Source organism: Elephas maximus, chromosome 25 (assembly GCF_024166365.1).
Source record: "Elephas maximus indicus isolate mEleMax1 chromosome 25, mEleMax1 primary haplotype, whole genome shotgun sequence".
Lineage (NCBI taxonomy): Eukaryota > Metazoa > Chordata > Mammalia > Proboscidea > Elephantidae > Elephas > Elephas maximus.
In genome coordinates, this window is record NC_064843.1 from 52655188 (window position 1) to 52675740 (window position 20553).

General features: G+C 43.7%; 1 protein-coding gene across 1 annotated transcript in view; it reads left to right on the forward strand.

Annotated features, from left to right (window-relative positions):
* Positions 1–20553, forward strand: part of ISM1 (isthmin 1) — a 118029-nt gene that overhangs the window by 71122 nt on the left and 26354 nt on the right. The window contains exon 2 of the mRNA XM_049868959.1: positions 16234–16473. Coding sequence (XP_049724916.1) covers positions 16234–16473 — 240 coding nt within the window. The remainder of the gene's footprint in view (positions 1–16233; positions 16474–20553) is intronic.

Consider the following 20553-nt stretch of genomic DNA (forward strand, 5'->3'; position numbering starts at 1 on the left):
ACACCTCTAGGCAAGAAATTAGGGCATCAGGGTACGGTGGAAAGAACACTGGAGTCCACTTACTAGTTGAGTCTCCTTAGCCTCAATTTCCTCATCCATGTGATAGAGTGACTCGTCTACCTCAAGAGGATGTTGTGAAGATTAGATTTAATGTACAGTGCCTGGCACATATGCTAGCTGATATTTCTTCCAGACATGTCCTGTGGGTCGAGTATCTTCTATTCATCTCTCTAGATCCACTCTTTACCCTTTGCCGTTCCTAATTTATGCCTTGAGCACCTGACCTATATATATTACATCAATGGGCTTCCTTACTTCTTGGCTCTGTTTGGATTTGGCCAATGGTAAACATGGCAGGAGATGAGAGGAAGAGGAGAAAGAGGTTGCAGCCCTCCATTTCCCCTCCACATACACAACTTTCTCTTTCTCTGTGTATGTGTCTGTCTGTCTGTCTGTCTGTGTGTAAATAGTAACCTCTATTTTCCTTGCCTCATAAGGCCTAGGGGGTTAGATCTCCTTGGCTTTAGTGGCCCTGGATATTATAGCATCCCTGTTTGTTCTAGGATACTCTGCCCAGACATCTATAAATTGTTCCTTTATTAAGCTCTTCCCGGTTAATCAGTTTGAGGGTGTCATCCATTTCCTGCCCAGACCCAAACTGATACATCCTATTGCCATGATATTCATACTGGGGAGAATAGAAAACATAACCATGTTCTCTGCTGCATCCTCCTCACGACCACCTTGAACAGAAAGCCTCTGAGAGGCTAACAGCTAACAGAATGAGTTCTAATGGGTGAATTACCTTTGATGAGAATAACACTAAGAGACACTTTGTCTCTCTAGCGTCAGAGTAGTGACTTGTATGGGGATAACCAGTTGCCATTGAGTTGACTCTGGCTCATGGCAACTTCATGTGTGTCAGAGTAGAACTGTACTTCATAGGATTTTCCATGGCTGGTTTTTCAGAAGTTGATCTCCAAGCTTTTCTTCCTAGGTACTTCTGGGTAGACTCTAAACTCCAATCTTTTAGTTAGTAGGCAAACGTGTTAGCTGTTTGTACCACTCAGGGACTTGTATGGGATAGGAAGGTAATAATATAGTTGAAAGTAAAGTGGGTGCCCTCTGCTACCTGATGCTTTGCCTTCTGCCTTCCCCCAGGGCTCCTCACGTGGGGAGATACCAGGGGCAGTTCCTGTTCACAAGCCATGTCCCTCATCACTTGTTACAACCTGTTAGTTCATTGGACCAGTATCCAGATAGGGGTCTTTTACAGAAAATTAAAGAACAAAATATGGTGATATCGAGGATTCCACAGGTGGTAAGTCACAGTGTCACTGGGCTCATAATTAGGAGTCAGAAATGGTTTGCTATCCACTGTTAACCTAAAGGTTGGCAGCTTGAACCCACCCAGCAGCACTGTGGAAGATAAGCCTGGTGATTTGCTTCCATAAAGATTACAGCCAAGAAAACCATCTGGAGCAGTTCTACTCTATAACACATGTGGTTGCCATGAGTCGACATCAACTCAATGGCCACAGTTTTAGTTTGTTTTTTTACATTGAAAACTTCCACTCCTTAAGAATTTCCCACTTTCTGCCTTGCATTTTATATGCATGTAAGGGTTTAAGTCCCTCAATAGAGTCTGAACTCCTTGAAGACAAAAGCCTATCCAAATATAGTTTTCAAAATATTAAAAACATGAGTCTTACATGAACATAGAACAAACACATGTCAAAGATTTATTTAATTGATTAATGAGGGAACTAAAAAAAGATGCTAATGCTAGTTTAGAGCATTTGAGGAACTGAAAAAAAAAAAAAAAACATTGCTGTCGGGTCGATTCCGACTCATAGCGACTTATAGTACAGAGTAGAACTGCCACGTGGAGTTTCCAAGGAGCGCCAGGTGGATTCAAACTGCCGACCTTGTGGTTAGCAGCCATAGCTCTTAACCACTACACCACCAGGGTTTCCAACTTGAGGAACAGAGATTTGTGAAGTTAGTCAGGAAAATTATGCTGAAGTAAATTTGTAAATTAGAAATAAGACTGGTTAATGTTCTATGGGTCAATAAAACAAGCTTTTGAGTTACTGTTTCTACCAGACAGAATACATTGGCATTTCTACAGTATGAAAATCTATAAGGTAACATGTAACTTTTAATCTGGACCCTAATCAGTAGTAAATAGTAGGCCAAACAAAGGAACATTCTTCTAGAGAATTAAATCATTCACAGGAAGGTTTGTTAGACTGTGACCTAGTATAAAGTGAATGACTTGCAGTCATCCTTTTGTTTTTATGGTATGTCCAAGTGTAGGATAATTTATCTTAACAAACCATGTGTGTTGAACTGTCTCACCCCAGCATGGTACCTGGCACATAGTAGATGCTCAGCGTTTGCTGAATGAACCCATGAAAGGAACAAATGCCCCAGCCACTTATAGAGAAGGGTTGGCCAAGTCAATGGCCCATAATTGCATTGGCTGCCAGTTTTCGAAGCAGGGATCAAACAGTTTCCCTGAAGGAGAACATAACAGCAGTCCAAATAAGAACAATCTGTATAGGCAGGTGGGAAGGGGAACCAGCCCTGGTGGTATATAGCTTTCTCTTTACCTCAGGCCATATTTGGTCTGTGATAGCGCCATAATCACTTTATAGTGTCAGTGGGGGTTACCTAGTAAATGAGCATTACTAGTTTCTGGCAACCCACAGAGCTGTACAGGTGCATCATGAAAGTGCAAGGGAGAACTGTTAAGCCTCAGATCCAAATCTTTGAAATAACTGGCAATGAGGCCGTTAACAAGGAAACACATGTAAATGAAGGAAGAAGTAGGCAGGGGCTGGAACTTTCCAACAGATTTTACCCAGCTCTGAGTAAGCAGGTAGAAGGATAGGAGAGAGGAGAAGGTGCTCTAGTCATGAAGACAGTATTTATATTTTACACGTTTAGAACCATGATTTTTTTGTTTGTTTGTTTTTTAATTTTCCTGCTTTCAATTTGATGTTTTCAGCACTTGGGTAAGTTTTTTTTTTTTTTTTAAGTTTTGGAAAATGATTTCTTAAGCATCTTTTCAGGATTATTATTCTCTTTCTAGGATGTCAGAACTGGATGGGCTGAGAGGTTTTCTGCAATCCCCATCTTACCTCCCCATACCCATTTCGCAGAAGAAATAACTGAGGTCCAGCATCAGTTAGCTTTTGTTGTGTAACAAACCGCCCTGATTCGTTAGCTTAAAGACACAAACATTTATATTTCTCATGATTCTGAGTCAGCTGGGTGGCTCTGCCAGTCTGGGTTGGCTCAGTTGGGGTGGGGTAGCCTAGGATGGTCTCATTCATGTCATTGGCCATTGGCAGACTGATTGGTTTGGGATAGATTGCCTCAGTTCCACTCGTCTCTCGTCATCCGACAGGCTAGCCTAGGCTTCTGCACATGGTGGATTCCAAAGAGCAACAAGAACAGATAAACTGCAGTGCACAAGTACTTTTCAAATCTCTGCTTACTGCTGTCTAATTGGCCAAAGTAAGTCACATGGCCAAGCTCAGTGTGGGAAGCAGCTACCCAAGGTGTGAGTAGCTAGTCAACGAGAAGAATTTGTGACATTTTTGCAAATGAATTTACCACAAGTGCAAAGGTATGGTAACTTTCCTAAGCTTACAAAGGTAGGTAGGGGGAGTGCTAGGACCAAAAGCCAGGCCTCGTAACTCCTGACCCGAGCCCCCTCCGCAGTATCATGAGCTCTTTTCCAGAATTCCAAGTATATGGTCCAGTATCCTTAGAACGTATTTCAGAGGCACTTGGAGCAGAGAGATTTGTGGTAGTTTTCCATTAGTGGTCTTGATGTTGGGCTTTAAAAGGAATCCATCTCCTTAGTCAGAATAACAAGCCGGCGAACTGTCCCACCCACAGCCTCAGCCTCTGCCATCCCATACTCCGGCTTGCCTTCCAGAGTTCTGCCTCCCAATGGCGTAACACCAGCCTTGGCCTGGGTCTTGGGGCTCCCATTCCGTGTGGAGAGACACAGAATCCCTATAAGGGACATTTGCCTCCTTGTCCTGCTCTACATCCTCCTAGTCAAAGAGGACTCAGGTAGCTGGGCCTCTCAGGCACACTAATTCGGTGCCTCACCAATCCCATATTCATTAAATATTTGCTCAGAATTTGACTTAGAGGGGAGGCTGAGCTCTCCATAGGGGAAGAGCAGAGACTGAAGCCCTCTGGTGGCCAGCCGTGGCCTGTCTTCTATAAAATCAGTTGAAGTAGAGGCCATTCCAACTCAGGGTGACTCCATGTGTGTCTGTGTAGAATTGTGCTTCACAGGGATTTCGATTGCTTTCCTCCTGAGATAGCCCTGGGTAGACTGAAGCCTCCGACCTTCCAGTTAGCAGCTGAGCAACCGTCTGCACCACCCCGTGTCTTCAGTGTTGTTGTTGCTGTTAGTTACCATGGAGTCGATAGCCCTAAGCAATTTAGCTCTGGCCTTGAATACCCTGCTCAGTAGACAAAAGTGTCCCTTCTAGGCCAAGTCCAGCATTCTCCTGAGAAGGCTTGCTTCTGGTAAATACAATTTCTCCATCTCCTTACATTTGCAAAGATGTTTTACAGGATGGGTGAAAGTTTCTTTGGCCAAACTGGATTTACACCTTACCCTACTTCTTACATATTCCCTTAGACTTACAGGAATACTTCATGTTTCATTTCTGTTCAATCTTTAGCCTAACAGGACATAAAGGAAATGGGCCTTGGAAAGTTATCACTCTGTTTTCTTTGCCAGCAGTGGGAAAGCATAACTTGAAAATTCACTGAATATCCACACAATTTCAAGGTCAAAGCCATTTATGGAAGTGTTCAAGGTGAAACACTGGGGTACTGACTTCCATTTTTTCAGCCTGCCCCAGCAGCCTTCCTTTAAGAAAGATGCACAGGGGTGGGCAGCCCACAGGAGTGGTCCTGTCTCCCATGGAGCTAGCTCTCTGCCCAAGTGCAACAAACTGACCAGTCTTCATTTCTTCTAAAGTGTCACCCAAGATCATATACGAGGTCACTTCCAAGCCCTAAAGTAAACATCCATTCTGCCACCAGAATGAGAGGTTCCTCAGCTATTAGTCAGCCTTTCAACAGAAGGCTCTGTTCCCAACCAGGACTGCAACACTCCTGTGTTCCTGAAGCTTAGTGTGTCTGTGTCACTAGCTCCCAGGGTTATCTTCAGGGTCCTACAGCAAAGATTGAAGCTGAGTTTCTGGCCAGCTCCTTTCTGCCTGGGATGGATCCTAGAGATACATTGCATTTTCATGCTTAGTATAAAATAAAACTAAAAAAAAACATGTTGCCATCTATTCTGACTCATGGTGACCACATATGGTGCACAGTAGAACTGCTCCATAAGGTTTTCTTGGCTGTAATCTTTACAGAAGCAAATCGCCAGGCCTTTCTTCCACAGCGCCGCTGGGTGGGTTCAAACCGCCAACCTTTCCGTCACTCTTGTTAGCTGTCATCGAGTCAGTCCCACCTCTGGCGACTCCACATGTGCACAGTAGAACTACTCTACCGGGTTTTGAAGGCTGTGACTTTTTGGAAGCAAATTGCTGGGCTTGTCTTCTGAAGCACCTCAGGGTGGGCTCAAACCACCAACTTTTCAGCTAGTAGTCAAGTGATTAACCATTTTGCCACCCTGAGCACTAACCATTCACACCACCCAGGACCTTTTGCAATAAAACAGGGCCATGGTTAGCCGCTCTGTTCTCACCGCCTGAAGGGAAAGCATTACAATCACACATGGGTGGAGTGAGAGCAAAAGGTGTCGTGACAGATCCTGGTTCCTCCTTTCCAACATGTCACAGAACAAGCCTCCACCACCCCCTACTGCCACTCTTGTGATGGTGGTCTCCAGGGGTAAGCACAAGTGCGCCCCCTTGGGGACAAGTGTGCAGATTTTACGGTCTGAAACTCGCGTTGCTCCTTCCCCTTGGCTTCTCTTCCGAGGAGCAGTTGCTTCTCAACCATGTGTAAAGATAATCAGTGTGTCCTTTTCTTGCAAATAGGGAAACTTTTGCTCTTCCCTTTGAAATACCACCGGTGGCGTTCTTGAACTTATTTTTAGATGTGCGGATTTGTTCCAGACAAAAATTGATGCCCACCACAGATAAAACCCTGAGTGTGGCTCTCGTGGGTAATGGGAAGAAGCAGCCCAGGGTTTTAATGTGGAAGGAGCACTGCCATACGCCTGTGTACAGTACGGCTCCCTTTAATCTGAAAAAGGAAACAAGCATTGTCGATAATAATATGCAGATGTCCGGCCCCAAATGAAGACATATTGCTAATTAGCTATATTGTTAGCCTCTTTTAAAGAGAAAGGCTGCAGTGACGTTAATTATAATCTCTGTTGTTTGTTGTTCAAAGTCTGAGACCAAAAGCATTGCTAATAATGTCTTCTTTAATATCTTCAATAGAACATTCCTGGATTTTTCTCTTTCTTTAAAATCCCACATAAAAGCCACATTAGGGGTAATGAGGCCTGTAGACTGAGCCTAGTTAAAACAAAATATAACTAGGCACGTAGCCATCTTTATCTTCAACTAGTACTTATTGGGTGCCCCTTGAGCTTGTGGAATTGGGGGAATGGGGTTTGGAGATTACAGATACGACTTGTTCTCTGCCCTCCAGAAACTTGCCATCCAGTCTGCCTCCAAGAAGTAGGCCTGGTTGTGTTAATCTGAGAATAGTTACCACAGCCTTAAAAAGAAAAAAAGTACTAAAACTGTCCTAGCTGGCCACACAATTTGGTACCAGTTTGGGCCTCCTCCGAAGGTTCTGGGAGTGGTCAAATCAGCCTTTTCTTTCACTTGCCGCCTTTTGTTACTGTTTGCAGAACAGGCAAGGTGACTGTTTTAGACTGGGACATCGATGCTTAGCACATTTTTTCCAAAGGTGGGCCCGATTTCCCATTTCCACACCTTGATCTTCCCACTCAGGTAATCACCCTAATTTTCTCTGTGGTGTGATTCTCTAAAAACCTCATTCTCTCCCTTGTATTCATCTGTCTGTGCCAGCTGAACAGCTAGGGGACTCTGACCATTGTGACCACTTTATTCCTGTTGTGGCTATGGCAATTCACCTTAGTCACCAGGACAGCCAAAATGAGCAGCTCCAGCCATGCAGTGGTTGGGATCGGTGGCTGGGTATCCTTCATCTTGGGCCAGTGATGTACTCGGCAGAAAGGACACCAATGATAAAGCATCAGGCTCACATCTCAGACATTATATCCAGCCTGCACATGAGAGATTTATTCTTCTGCATTCATCTTGGCAGAGCTTTCTCAGGGCCAGGGGAATTCAGAGCCAACACAGCTTCGGCAAGCCTCCAAATGACCCAGAGAGTGCTGCCAGGGACACGATGGTCTAGTGGAAAAGTCACAACACACTGTGATAGAACACCCTCAACCCAAAGGCTGAGTGTCCAGACCCCTGGGTGCTAGCTCTGGCGATTTTGTTGTTCCATCAGTAATCTCTTAAGAAAACAGTAGAATGGCCCAGACTGTAACATCCATTCCATCCCAGCCCTGAAATCCTTGGGATCAATACACCAGTCACGCTCTAGGAGGCCTCAGGGAACCTGCACCTGCCGTTTCCTTCTCCCGGATTGCGGTTTTACCTGGCCCACCTCCTCCCTCTGCCCTGTTTTCTTCACCTGCTGAAATTGTCTTTTTTATCTCAGCTAAAGCATTACTTTCTCAGGCAAGCCTCTCTTTCTCCTTAATACTAATTTTCAAAGTAAGGAGTTTTATAATAACTACCTCAAAGAGAGACAGTAAAGTTTCTTCTGGCTTTCTCTCTTCTTTGGGCATCATCGTAGGAGCTTGGCTTTTCACAACTTTTGACATCTAGGTTGCCTAATCTTTGAGTGATGGCAACCCTTTGCACTTCGCTTCTGTGTTCTTTAAAGAGGACCCTGATCATTGAAAGCTTCCTTGTGTTCGGGTACAGCAAAGTATCTCAAAATCCCTGTACCTTCCCCACACAAGCTCTGAAATCAGCCATTTGTCCAAGGAGCCCTGGTTCCTTTTAGTGAAGACAAACCCCTTGAAATTTAGTGGCAGTATTTTAAGACAGTGAATAACTGATTTGCAGAATGTAATTTATAGATGTTTAAACGATGAAAAGATTCTGTAAACATATGGAGAAAGGTGTAGATGGCAGATGTGGAATAGAATATTCAGGACAGTTATCAGCAGAGCTGCTGAGTATAACCAGAATGCTTCTTAGAGCAAGGATGGTGAGACTACATCTCACATACATGTTATCAGGAGGGATCAGTCCCTGGAGACGGACATCATTCTTGGTAAAGTACAGAGTCAATGAAAAAGAGGAAGACCTTCAAAGAGATGGATTGACACAGTGGCTGCAACAGTGGGCTCAAGCATAACAATGATTGTGAGAATGGCACAGGACTGGGCAGTGTTTTGTTCTGTTGTACGTCGTGTCGCTGTAAGTTGGAATGACCCGATGGCACCTAACAACAACAACAACAACAAGCAGCAGAGCATTCCTAGCTTTGGTGCTATTGTGAAGTTCAACCGTTACGTTTCACTAAATGCCCCGTAGGCACTTCCATCAGTTGGGGATTGTGTTCAACTGCAAGGAACAGAAAACTCAAGTTAGAGAACCTCAGACAAATAGGGCTTTTATTTTTCTCAGATGAAAGAAGGTCTGAGGTCAGAATTCCAGGGTGGATATGATGGCCTGACACAATTATCAGGGACCCAGGAACCCTCCACCTTTGCTTTCAGCCATCCTTAGAGTGTGGTCTTCATCTTCATGGCTGCCAGCTACCTCACTTCACTTCAAGCACAATTTCCAGGCAGAACAAAGTGGAAAAGAGAAGGACAAAAGGCAAAGTTGAATCTGCCTCCTTGGGAGCAGTCCCACCGTCACCTCCTACTTTTATATCATTGAGCAGAATTGTGTCACATGGCCACCCTGGCTGCAATGAATGCTGGGAAATGTAGTTTTTGTCAGGTCCGTTGCTACCTGAAACAAACAACCAAACAACCGAACTAAACCATTGCCGTTAAGTCGATTCCAATTCATAGCGACCCTGTAGAACAGAGTAGAACTGCCCCATAGAGTTTCTAAGGAGCCCCTGGTGAATTTGAACTGCTGACCTTTTGGTTAGCAGCTGTAGCACTTAACCACTACACCAAGAGGGTTTCCAACAGTAGGAAACAAAGAGAGGAAGGGATATCAGGTAGGCAATGTAATGGCTGCCATGGTACTGCCATCTAAGGGAAAATACTAGGTTGCATGAGCCTGGCATTTTTATTATTATTCATGCTTTAGATAAGAACAAGTTGTAAAATAATGAGGGGACAGGCACTGTGCCCACAGGTGGGGAGCACCAAGCAGTAGCAGCATGGATCACCTGCCTTAGCAGTTGGTGTGGGTATGTGTATAAACCATGTAATAAATAGCTTTAGTTCTTTTTACTGGTAGCCACCACTCTAAGATTGAAGTCACAAGAGGGCACATTTCTAGGGGCATTGCAGAGTTGTCACTGTTAACTCACAGATCGAATATAGCTCAGACGTGCTCTGGGTAAAAAGACATCTTCCCAAGCTGAGCAGGCCCCCTCTTGTCACTTTAATTCAGACAAAATAAATCCTACAGCACCTTGGAAAGAAGGATGACCTTTCTCTTCTTAAATTCCTGGACTTCCCTATGCTATCACCTTCACGGAATAAAGCACAAACTACTTTAATCCTCATTTTGAGATCCACTCTTCCTGAGACTCTTTACTCCGCTAGAGTAATTTAAGGAAGACACTTCATGAGCAAGGTTGGTGAGTGCTGGTGATAACCGGAGTGAATGTCCACCACCCAGAACCGCTGACTGGGGTTCTGTAAGGAAATGTGCCGTGTGCCCCTTTGAGAAAGGAGGAGTATGAAGAAAAGGCTCCGTCCTACATTTTTTTTTTTTTTATAATAACTTTTATTAAGCTTCAAGTGAACGTTTACAAATCCAATCAGTCTGTCACATATAAGTTTACATACATCTCACTCCCTACTCCCACTTACTCTCCCCGTCTTGAGTCAGCCCTTTCAGTCTCTCCTTTCTTGACAATTTTGCCGGCTTCCCTCTCTCTCTATCCTCCCATCCCCCCTCCAGACAAGAGTTGCCAACACAATCTCAAGTGTACACCTGATATAATTAGCTCACTCTTCATCAGCGTCTCTCTCCCACCCGCTGACCAGTCCCTTTCATGTCTGATGAGTTGTCTTCAGGGATGGTTCCTGTCCTGTGTCAACAGAAGGTCTGGAGAGCATGACCGCCGGGATTCCTCCAGTCTCAGTCAGACCATTAAGTTTGGTCTTCTTATGAGAATTTGGGGTCTGCATCCCACTGCTCTCCTGCTCCCTCAGGGGTCCTCTGCTGAGCTCCCTGTCAGGGCAGTCATCGATTGTGGCCGGGCACCAACTAGTTCTTCTGATCTCAGGATGATGTAGGTCTCTGGTTCATGTGGCCCTTTCTGTCTCTTGGGCTCTTAGTTGTCATGTGGGCTTGGTGTTCTTCATTTTCCTTTGCTCCAGGTGGGTTGAGACCAATTGCTGCATCTTAGATGGCTGCTTGTTAGCATTTAAGACCCCAGACGCCACATTTCAAAGTGGGATGCAGAATGATTTCATAATAGAATTATTTTGCCAATTGACTTAGAAGTCCCCGCAAACCATGTTCCCCAGACCCCCGCGCTTGCTCCGCTGAGCTTTGAAGCATTCATTTTATCCCGGAAACTTCTTTGCTTTTGGTCCAGTCCAATTGAGCTGACCTTCCATGTATTGAGTGTTGTCTTTCCCTTCACCTAAAGCAGTTCTTATCTACTGATTAATCAATAAAAAACCCTCTCCCACCCTCCCTCCCTCCCCCCCTCGTAACCACAAAAGTATGTGTTCTTCTCAGGTTTACTATTTCTCAAGATCTTATAATAGTGGTCTTATACAGTATTTGTCCTTTTGCCTCTGACTCATTTCGCTCAGCATAATGCCTTCCAGGTTCCTCCATGTTATGAAATGTTTCAGAGATTCGTCACTGTTCTTTATCGATGCGTAGTATTCCATTGTGTGAATATACCACAATTTATTTACCCATTCATCCGTTGATGGACACCTTGGTTGCTTCCAACTTTTTGCTATTGTAAACAGAGCTGCAATAAACATGGGTGTGCAAATATCTGTTTGTATGAAGGCTCTTGTATCTCTAGGGTATATTCCGAGGAGTGGGATTTCTGGGTTGTATGGTAGTTCTATTTCTAACTGTTTAAGATAACGCCAGATAGATTTCCAAAGTGGTTGTACCCTTTTACATTCCCACCAGCAGTGTATGAGAGTTCCAATCTCTCCACAGCCTCTCCAACATTTATTCTTTTGTGTTTTTTGGATTAATGCCAGCCTTGCTGGTGTGAGATGGAATCTCATCGTAGTTTTAATTTGCATTTCTCTAATGGCTAATGATCGAGAGCATTTTCTCATGTATCTGTTGGCTGCCTGAATATCTTCTTTAGAGAAATGTGTGTTCATATCCTTTGCCCACTTCTTGATTGGGTTGTTTGTCTTTTTGTGGTTGAGTTTTGACAGAATCATGTTGATTTTAGAGATCAGGCGCTGGTCGGAGATGTCATAGCTGAAAATTCTTTCCCAATCTGTAGGTGGTCTTTTTACTCTTTTGGTGAAGTCTTTAGATGAGCATAGGTGTTTGATTTTTAGGAGCTCCCAGTTATCGGGTTTCTCTTCATCATTTTTGGTAATGTTTTGTATTCTGTTTATACCTTGTATTAGGGCTCCTAGGGTTGTCCCAATTTTTTCTTCCATGATCTTTATCGTTTTAGTCTTTATGTTTAGGTCTTTGATCCACTTGGAGTTAGTTTTTGTGCATGGTGTGAGGTATGGGTCCTGTTTCATTTTTTTGCAAATGGATATCCAGTTATGCCAGCACCATTTGTTAAAAAGGCTGTCTTTTCCCCAGTTAATTGACACTGGTCCTTTGTCAAATATCAGCTGCTCATACGTGGATGGATCTATGTCTGGGTTCTCAATTCTGTTCCATTGGTCTATGTGTCTGTTGTTGTACCAATACCAGGCTGTTTTGACTACTGTGGCTGTATAATAGGTTCTGAAGTCAGGTAAGGTGAGGCCTCCCACTTTCTTCTTCTTTTTCAGTAGTGCTTTGCTTATCCGGGGCTTCTTTCCCTTCCATATGAAATTGGTGATTTGTTTCTCTATCCCCTTAAAATATGACATTGGAATTTGGATCGGAAGTGCGTTAAATGTATAGATGGCTTTTGGTAGAATAGACATTTTTACTATGTTAAGTCTTCCTATCCATGAGCAAGGTATGTTTTTCCACTTAAGTATGTCCTTTTGAATTTCTTGTAGTAGAGCTTTGTAGTTTTCTTTGTATAGGTCTTTTACATCCTTGGTAAGATTTATTCCTAAGTATCTTATCTTCTTGGGGGCTACTGTGAATGGTATTGATTTGGTTATTTCCTCTTCGGTGTTCTTTTTGTTGATGTAGAGGAATCCAAGTGATTTTTGTATGTTTATTTTATAACCTGAGACTCTGCCAAACTCTTCTATTAGTTTCAGTAGTTTTCTGGAGGATTCCTTAGGGTTTTCTGTGTATATAATCATGTCATCTGCAAATAGTGATAACTTTACTTCTTCCTTGCCAATCCGGATACCTTTTATTTCTTTATCTAGCCTGATTGCCCTGGCTAAGACTTCCAACACGATGTTGAATAAGAGCGGTGATAAAGGGCATCCTTGTCTGGTTCCCGTTCTCAAGGGAAATGCTTTCAGGTTCTCTCCATTTAGAGTGATATTGGCTGTTGGCTTTGCATAGATGCCCTTTATTATGTTGCCGTCCTACATTTTTATAAGACCCTGTCTGCTGTCTTTCACCCAGGATTTAAAATCTAGATCACCAAAATAATGTCTAGTCTAGAATCTTGTTAAACTGATTGAGTTACATGGAGTTTCATTTTATCGGGACCACTCTTGAAACCTCTTCATCTAGCACAGGACTCTTAGTTTCTGAGCAGTTTGGGGCATTCCATTGCAGGGACCCAAGGCTTCTTGTTAAATATGTCTTGGCAAAGGTGCAAGAGTAGTTCAAATATTCGGACATTGTGATTAGCATTTTCTTATTACTTCCCATCTTCCAAGTGCTTTATAAACACTGAGCCTGGGCTGGAGAGAAGGGGGGATATGGAGAAATATCACAATTGTGGCTGTAACTCAAGCCAAAACATACATTATTAGCCCCAGTAACCGGAATAGTCCTGGCAGATGCGCTTGTGGCCTGAATTGCCCAGCAAGTGCCCTAACTCTGCACTTCCCTTTTCATGTGTAGACACAGCCCAAGTTATCTTAATTGTCCTGCTGGGAGAGGACAGGGCTGTCCTTATTATCTGCTCAGTTACATGGAGGCTCTGTGAACCACACAGAGCTTAAATGAGTTGCTTGGTCAGTGGCAGAGCCAAGATCACTCTGCGGAGTTGTATCTCCTACCAGAAAATATTCAAGAGTCAGGTCAAGAAACCACTTGGATTCAGGCCTTTTTTTTTTTTTTTTCTTTTTTTAACCATCTAAGTGAAATGCCAAATAGCAAAACTACAATTCCTAGCTCTTCTTTTATAAACCATAAGTTTTAGTTGTAGAAAGAGTAGTTCATCACAGGGGAAAGATAGAGTTGGCTTCAAACCCCATTTTTCACCCAATTAAGCAGTATGTCCAAGTTGCCACAATGAAGTTAGAGCTTGATTTGACAGGGAATCCTGAAGCAATTGGGAAGCAAATCCTGGTCCCCTCCTGAGACTTATCTACCCAAGTCCTGTGCAGTAGGCTTTCCATGAGAATCCACTGTCGTCACTAATGCTGTTGAGAAAGTTCTAAGGTTTGGGAGAAAAGTAAGATAACAATTGTTCATTTCTTTTTCCTTGGGCTGTGATAGAAAGCTCTTATGTTGAGGGAAGACATAGAGTGTTTTCTTCTTCTCTCTCATCTCTCCTCCCTCCTCTTCCCTTCTTTCTCCTTTCTCTCCCTCCCTTGTCTCTACTCCTTCCTCTCCCTTGTCCTTGTCCTCTCTCTCTCTCTGTTGGGCTCAATCTCAGAGTAATACATTTGGACTCCATTGCATTTAGCAATGCCTCAGAATGCCAGGGCAACTCCCTCTGCAAGGATGTGCCAGGAGAAAACCCATGGCAGAGAAGTGGCTGGAAAGGTGAACAAAGACTCTGCCCCCGGCCACATTTCCTGCACAGAAAGGAAGGGCAAGCAAAAACATGAAGAAGGGCAGCCAGCTTTTCCCTCTGTAACTGCACCTCTTAAAGAGGAGTCAGACATGTTTCCTGTCTTGTTCCTCCTCTTGGCCTCTTCACAGATTCACACAGGTGGTCTCTGCACCAGTAAGTGTTTTCTTCAGCCCCATTCCTGTTTAAAGCAGCATGTTAAACTCCATTCTTCTAAGAGCCCTCATGCTAGCTCTCTAAGAAGTTATTTGTCTGTTGCATGTGTTTTATCCTCAGGCCACTCTTGACCTTGGATTTTCAGAGTCAGGAGTGTTTTGATACCAGATGTAACCCCTTGGCTGGGCCAAAGGCGCTGTGGTGGGGGCCAGGGAGTGTGTGTGGAGACACTGTACTGGAATAGACACTCCAAAACCCCAAAACATGCCCAAGAATAACAAGGGCATTCACCACTGATCCAAACGCTGGCGAAATTCTATCTCCACAGCTCTCTCCACTAGTAAACGTGAATACACAATCCCCAAAGGAATGGAGGAAGCCTTTTGGGTGAGAGAGCCAGGGAGAATGAGAGGAGCAAAAGAAGGGCTGGTTTGAGAAAGGAATCCAGCAGCTCCTACACTCTTCAATCATTAGAAAAATTGTCCCCCAGTGAGTGCTAAATAGAGACATTTCTGCTAGTTGTGAAGAACAACAGACTTGCAATTTTCTTTTAGAGTAAAGGCATTCCATTTCAGAATGTTGTTTTGTCCCTTTTGATTGGCTGTGCCAATCTTTTCTTCCCTCATTCACTCCAAACCAGCCTCACCGGCCTTTCTGTTCTTAAACAAACCAAGCTCATCCTCATCTCAGGGCTGTTTTACTTACTATTCCCTCTGCTAGAATGTTCTTCCCCCAAATCCTTGCAGGGTGCCTCCTTCTTTTATTCATTTGTCACTTTCTTGGAAAGGTTTTCCCTAGCCATCTACCTACTATTGTCCCTAGCCGCTCTCTAGTACCTTCTTCTTGTTTCTTTTCTTCTTAGCAGTCACCATGCTCTGATCTGGTCTTATTTATTTATTCATGTATATATTGTTTATTTACACCACCCCCAACTAGATATACACTCCAAGAAAATAGGGTTCATGCCTGTCTTGTTCTTGACTGTATCCACTGTGCCTAGCATGTGGTTGGCATTTGTTGATTGGATGGATGGATGGATGGATGGATGGATGGATGGATGGATGGATGGATGGATGGATGGATGGATGGATGGATGGATGGATGGATGGATGGATGGATGGATGGATGGATGGATGGATGGATGGATGGATGGATGGATGGATGGATGGATGGATGGATGGGTGGGTGGGTGGGTGGGTGGGTGGGTGGGTGGGTGTTTGGGTAGGTGGATCGATGGATCGATGGATGGATGGATCGATGGATGGATGGATCGATGGATGGATGGATCGATGGATGGATGGATCGATGGATGGATAGATCAATCGAATCAATGATTTGGCTTCAGTATTTTATCCAGTTTGGCCAGACATTTACTCCATGGCCTATACCAAAGAAACAAACCCTGGACACTGGGGCCACAGCTAAAGCCAGGGTGGTTAGTAGATTAAAGCTATGAGAAAGAAACCATAATTTGATTCCAGTTCTAAATGAGCACCTATTCTCCTTCAAAACAGCACTTTGTTTTGATGTGCTTTGAGGCTTAATAAATACCCCTTAACTCATTAACCCTCATAATATTCCCAAGGAGTGGGCTGGAAGAAATTTCCTAATGATTAGGCTTTTTGAAGATAGAGAAACTAAACCATAGGGAAGGCAAATGAATTGGGAATATTTTCCTGGCTTAATTTCAGCTGCTGGAACATCCTTGCTCTTGACTTTGATGGATTGTTAAGGGTGGCATTGTTTTTAAATCATATGTCTCCTATTTGTTTGTTTTAGAATAACCTCAATGTGGAAAGTGATTCCACATCAGAAACCAGCTTTACCGTCTCCAGAGAAGAGCCTGGGGAGCCTTCAGATCATCAGGTCGCACACAGACCCTTCCCCAGACAGCGATTCCGTCAGGAGACTGGGCACCCTTCGTTGCAAAGAGATGGCCCCAGGTCCTTTCTCTTCGATCTACCAAATTTTCCAGATCTTTCCAAAGCCGATATCAATGGACAGAATCCAAATATTCAGGTAATGTTTGGCAGCTGGATGGTGGAAGAAAATGCAGCAGGCCATCTCTTTCTTTCATGATCTGATCCCAGAACAACTTCTGTCTTACTCCACTTTTCTTCTTAACCCATTGATGAGTCCTGTGTATGATCATGGTGTTTCTAATAAGAACAGTACTGCACTTCGTCTAATCTAATATCTTTGATTGTAAGACGTTCCATTATTTTATGAACTATACATGAAGAAAAAGCTAACTGAATTATGATAAACTGTTGATTATAAGACATATTCTGATTCCAGAGACTATATATATATATATATATATATATATATACTGAAATTGATGAAATATGGCAATATGTTAGCCATAGGAAAGGGCAATCTAACATGAATAGTCTAGGCAAATCATAGTATGACTTCAAAAGCACTCAGGAAAGGCCAACTTCTCTCTCAAATACTTCTCCAGCTTGACTTGGACACCAGAAATTCCTTCAGTAGGTGACAAAGCTTTAGTTACTCTAAAGTGTAAATGACTGACAAAAAAAAATTCTGCCAAGAGGAAAGAAGGTGAGAGCAGGAGTTTCTGGGGAGAGATGAGTACATACTAATAAACTGGGATGGCCAAAGCACAGGGAAATGGGAGGTTAGGGAAAGGGGTGCCTAGCGTTAAAGTTAATAACACCCATCTACCGAAATAGCACTCTATACATTGAGTAGTTCCTGGGTGGCGCCAATTGTTAAGTGCTCTACCAGTAGCTCAAAGGTTAGTGGTTCGAACCCATCCAGAGCACCTCAGAAGTCAGGCCTGGTGATCTGCTTCTGAAAGATTACGGCTCTGAAAGCCCTATGGAGCAGTTCTGCCCTGCACACATGTGGTTGCCATGAGTTGGAATTGACTCAACGGCAGCTAACAGCATTACAAAGCAAATGCTGATCTGACTTGACCTTCCCAATACCCTCATAAAGGAGATGGAGCACATGTCATTCTTTCAATATTATAAAGGATACAACAGGTACTTAGGAAGTTATAATCTGGTTTACCCAAGGTCACATGGCTAGTACACAGTAGTCGTGGGCCTCAAATCCAGGTTCTCAGCTTCCAAGAACACTTATCCCACCAATCTGTGTTGCAGAGACAAACTCTTACTTTTGAATTGGGTTTGTACCTCCCTCTGTCTCTCCCCAAAGATGGTCCCATGATGACTGAGGGAGGCTCATGCCCACCCCAGGCAGTCTAGCCCCTGCCCAGCTCCTGTCCTCATTTGCCTGCTGCTGTACTTTTTACTGGAGTCCCTAAGTGATATAAACTGTTAACATGCTCAGTTGCCAGCCGAGTTTGGAAGTTTGAGCCCATCCAGAGACATTTGGGAAGAAAGTTTTGGCAATCTGCTTCTGAAAAATCAGGCATTGAAAACCCTACGGAGCACAGTTCTACTCTGACACACATGGGGTCACCATGAGGTAGAATCAACTGAATGGCAAGTGGTGATGGTCATGGTATATTTTTTAGCTTTGTTTTCAATTCTTTTCATTTGTGCAAAGGCAGCTTTTCCTTATTCTTCCTTTCTGCACCAAATGCCAAATTAGCTCACAGGGCAGAAAGTTCCTGAACTTGACCTCAGAGCAATTGATGCTTAATTAAGTTAACTGTCTCTCTCTCAAGACTAAAGCCCTCTGCATGACACAGTTTTAGATCAGGTTTCTTTGATCACAGCTGTTTGCTCATAACACTAGTGTCAGGAGAGCTGATGGATGTCACTGAAAGCACAACTCAGTTAGAATACACTGACCTGCACCTACTACATAGAAGACACTGTTAGATCATGGGAAACTGAGAAACGTAAGGCCTTTTCCCTCCAGTAATTCATAGGCCAAGGGAGGAAATGCCAAAGGTGTAAAGGTTCTGGTACTATATAAGACAGTGCCAGAGGGAGCATGGGGAAAAGAGGAACAAGCCCTGTTTTCCACAGTGGGCAGATCTCATCCACCTAATAGGTTTGTGCATGAATAGCCAAGGAGGGCAGGACAGTGACAAAACGTGCAGAAATGGAAAGTGTTTTAGAGGGCATCTTTAATAATCCATATGCAGAAATCAGTGCATGCCCCAATTAATATTTCTGATGAGTCTTGTGTTGTTCTAATTGATTAATTAAAAAAATGGACCTCTTGCCCCAGTGTGCTTTCTTCATGTAGCTCTCTGATAAAGAACAAAGGATCGACTTGGGGGAGGTGCAGATGGCCAAAAAAGGCTTCAAACATCTCCATCCTGTTGCTCAACCTTCTCCCAATCATGGCTTCATCTGCAGGAAGTAATTTATCATTGTTAATAGATTCTGTGGTTCCAGGACCTGATAGCCCTCACCCCAAGGGTGCTTAAGCCATGCCCTAAACTACATGGGTTTTCTGTAGCTAGCATTTTTTTCCCAGAGGAGGGACATGTCACTGTAGGGCTTAATGTTGAGGACCGAGCTATTAGTGCAGTTGATTTAACAATTACTGATGTAAAGAAAGGCCTGGTGATCTACTTCTGAAAAACCAGCCATTGAAAACCCTATGGAGCACAGTTCTACTCTGACGCATACTGGGTCACCATGAATCAGAGCTGACTCAATGGCAGCTGACTGGTTGCTTGCAATGTAAGTTTACCAAAAATTGCCTAGATGCAGAGGCATGGGAAGGCTGTAGGGAGAGTGGGTCCTTGCTGAAACATCACGGAATGTGTAGTGCTATACCTAAGAACCAAATTTTGAGAATTTCTCAGGATCCCTTTTTTTTCTCCCAGATGATCCAATCCATCTAAATATCCCCATACCCAGCTCAGATCCCACTTGGGTCTTTTAAAACTATTACCTAAATGTTAGGAAAGAACAAAGATACAAAAACAGTTGGGATCCACAAGGCTGGGAGCCCAGCTTTCTTTTCCAAAAAAAAGGAACGGGAAACCATGAAGTGCCAACCCCACTGCCAGCTCCATGATGGATTTTTGCGTGAACTCAGTAGAGCAGCAGGATTGCAATTCATTTTTCATCATAATAAGCTGGGCTGTTTTTAGCTGAATGGGAAGTAAAGCATGCTTTGCAAGAGTTGGGCCTAGCTTCCTGGTGGGGAAGGGGGACGCTGGACTTGCTGGGCATGAAAGAACTAGAGTGTAACAAGGGAACAGAGGATAAATGCAGGGAGAGGTATAACAAGGCTGTACTAGGTGATGGCTGCTCAAAGCCTGGAGTCTCTCTGGCGGCCAGTTGGACTTTTATAAAATTCAGCTTCCCCAAATGTTGTCACAAAGCTGGGGCTCCAAGTATGCTACAAGTGGAAATAATTTGCCCTCATTTTCTCTGATCCACCCACCCATCTGCCAGTTGGTCACACTGTGGTGGCTCATGTGTGGCTGTTATGCTGGAAGCTATACCACTGGTATTTCAAATACCAGCAGGGTCACCCATGGTGGACAAATTTCAGCAGAGCTTCCAGACTAAGACAGATTAGGAAGAAAAGCCTGGCAATCTACTTCCAAAAATTAGCGCGTGAAAACACTGTGGATCACAGCAGAATATGGTCTGGTATAGTGCTGGAAGATGAGCCCCCGAGCTTGGAAGGCACTATGCAATAGCTGCCACAATGGACTTACGCATGCCGGCTAACATGAGAATGATACAGAACCAACCAGTATTTTGTTCTGTTGTGCATGGGGTTGCCATGACAGCGACTAACATCTTTTCTGATACCCGAAGCTGTGTGCTTATGTAGACTTATATAACAAGTGGAAAGTAAGAATCACTGCTCTGTCTTCCACTTCCTCTTACCCCTACCCCAGCATGGGAACAAGAAGTTTACCTCCAGATGGTCCTTCCAAAATTGAGCTTTCGAGCCCTGGGTGGGAAGGGGGACGGGTCACTTCTATGAGGTCCCCATATTCTTCTTGAGTTACCCTTCTAACAGCAAAGACCACCACAGATCCCAAGAATATAGATTTTCATTTGTATAGGGACAGCTTTTCTAAAGCTTCAAATATTGGTGCTAGATATTAGAAACTAGTTCAGCTACAACCCAGATACAGTTAAAGTCAAAACCTGAAAAGACTAGCCCAACACTGCCTTTTTG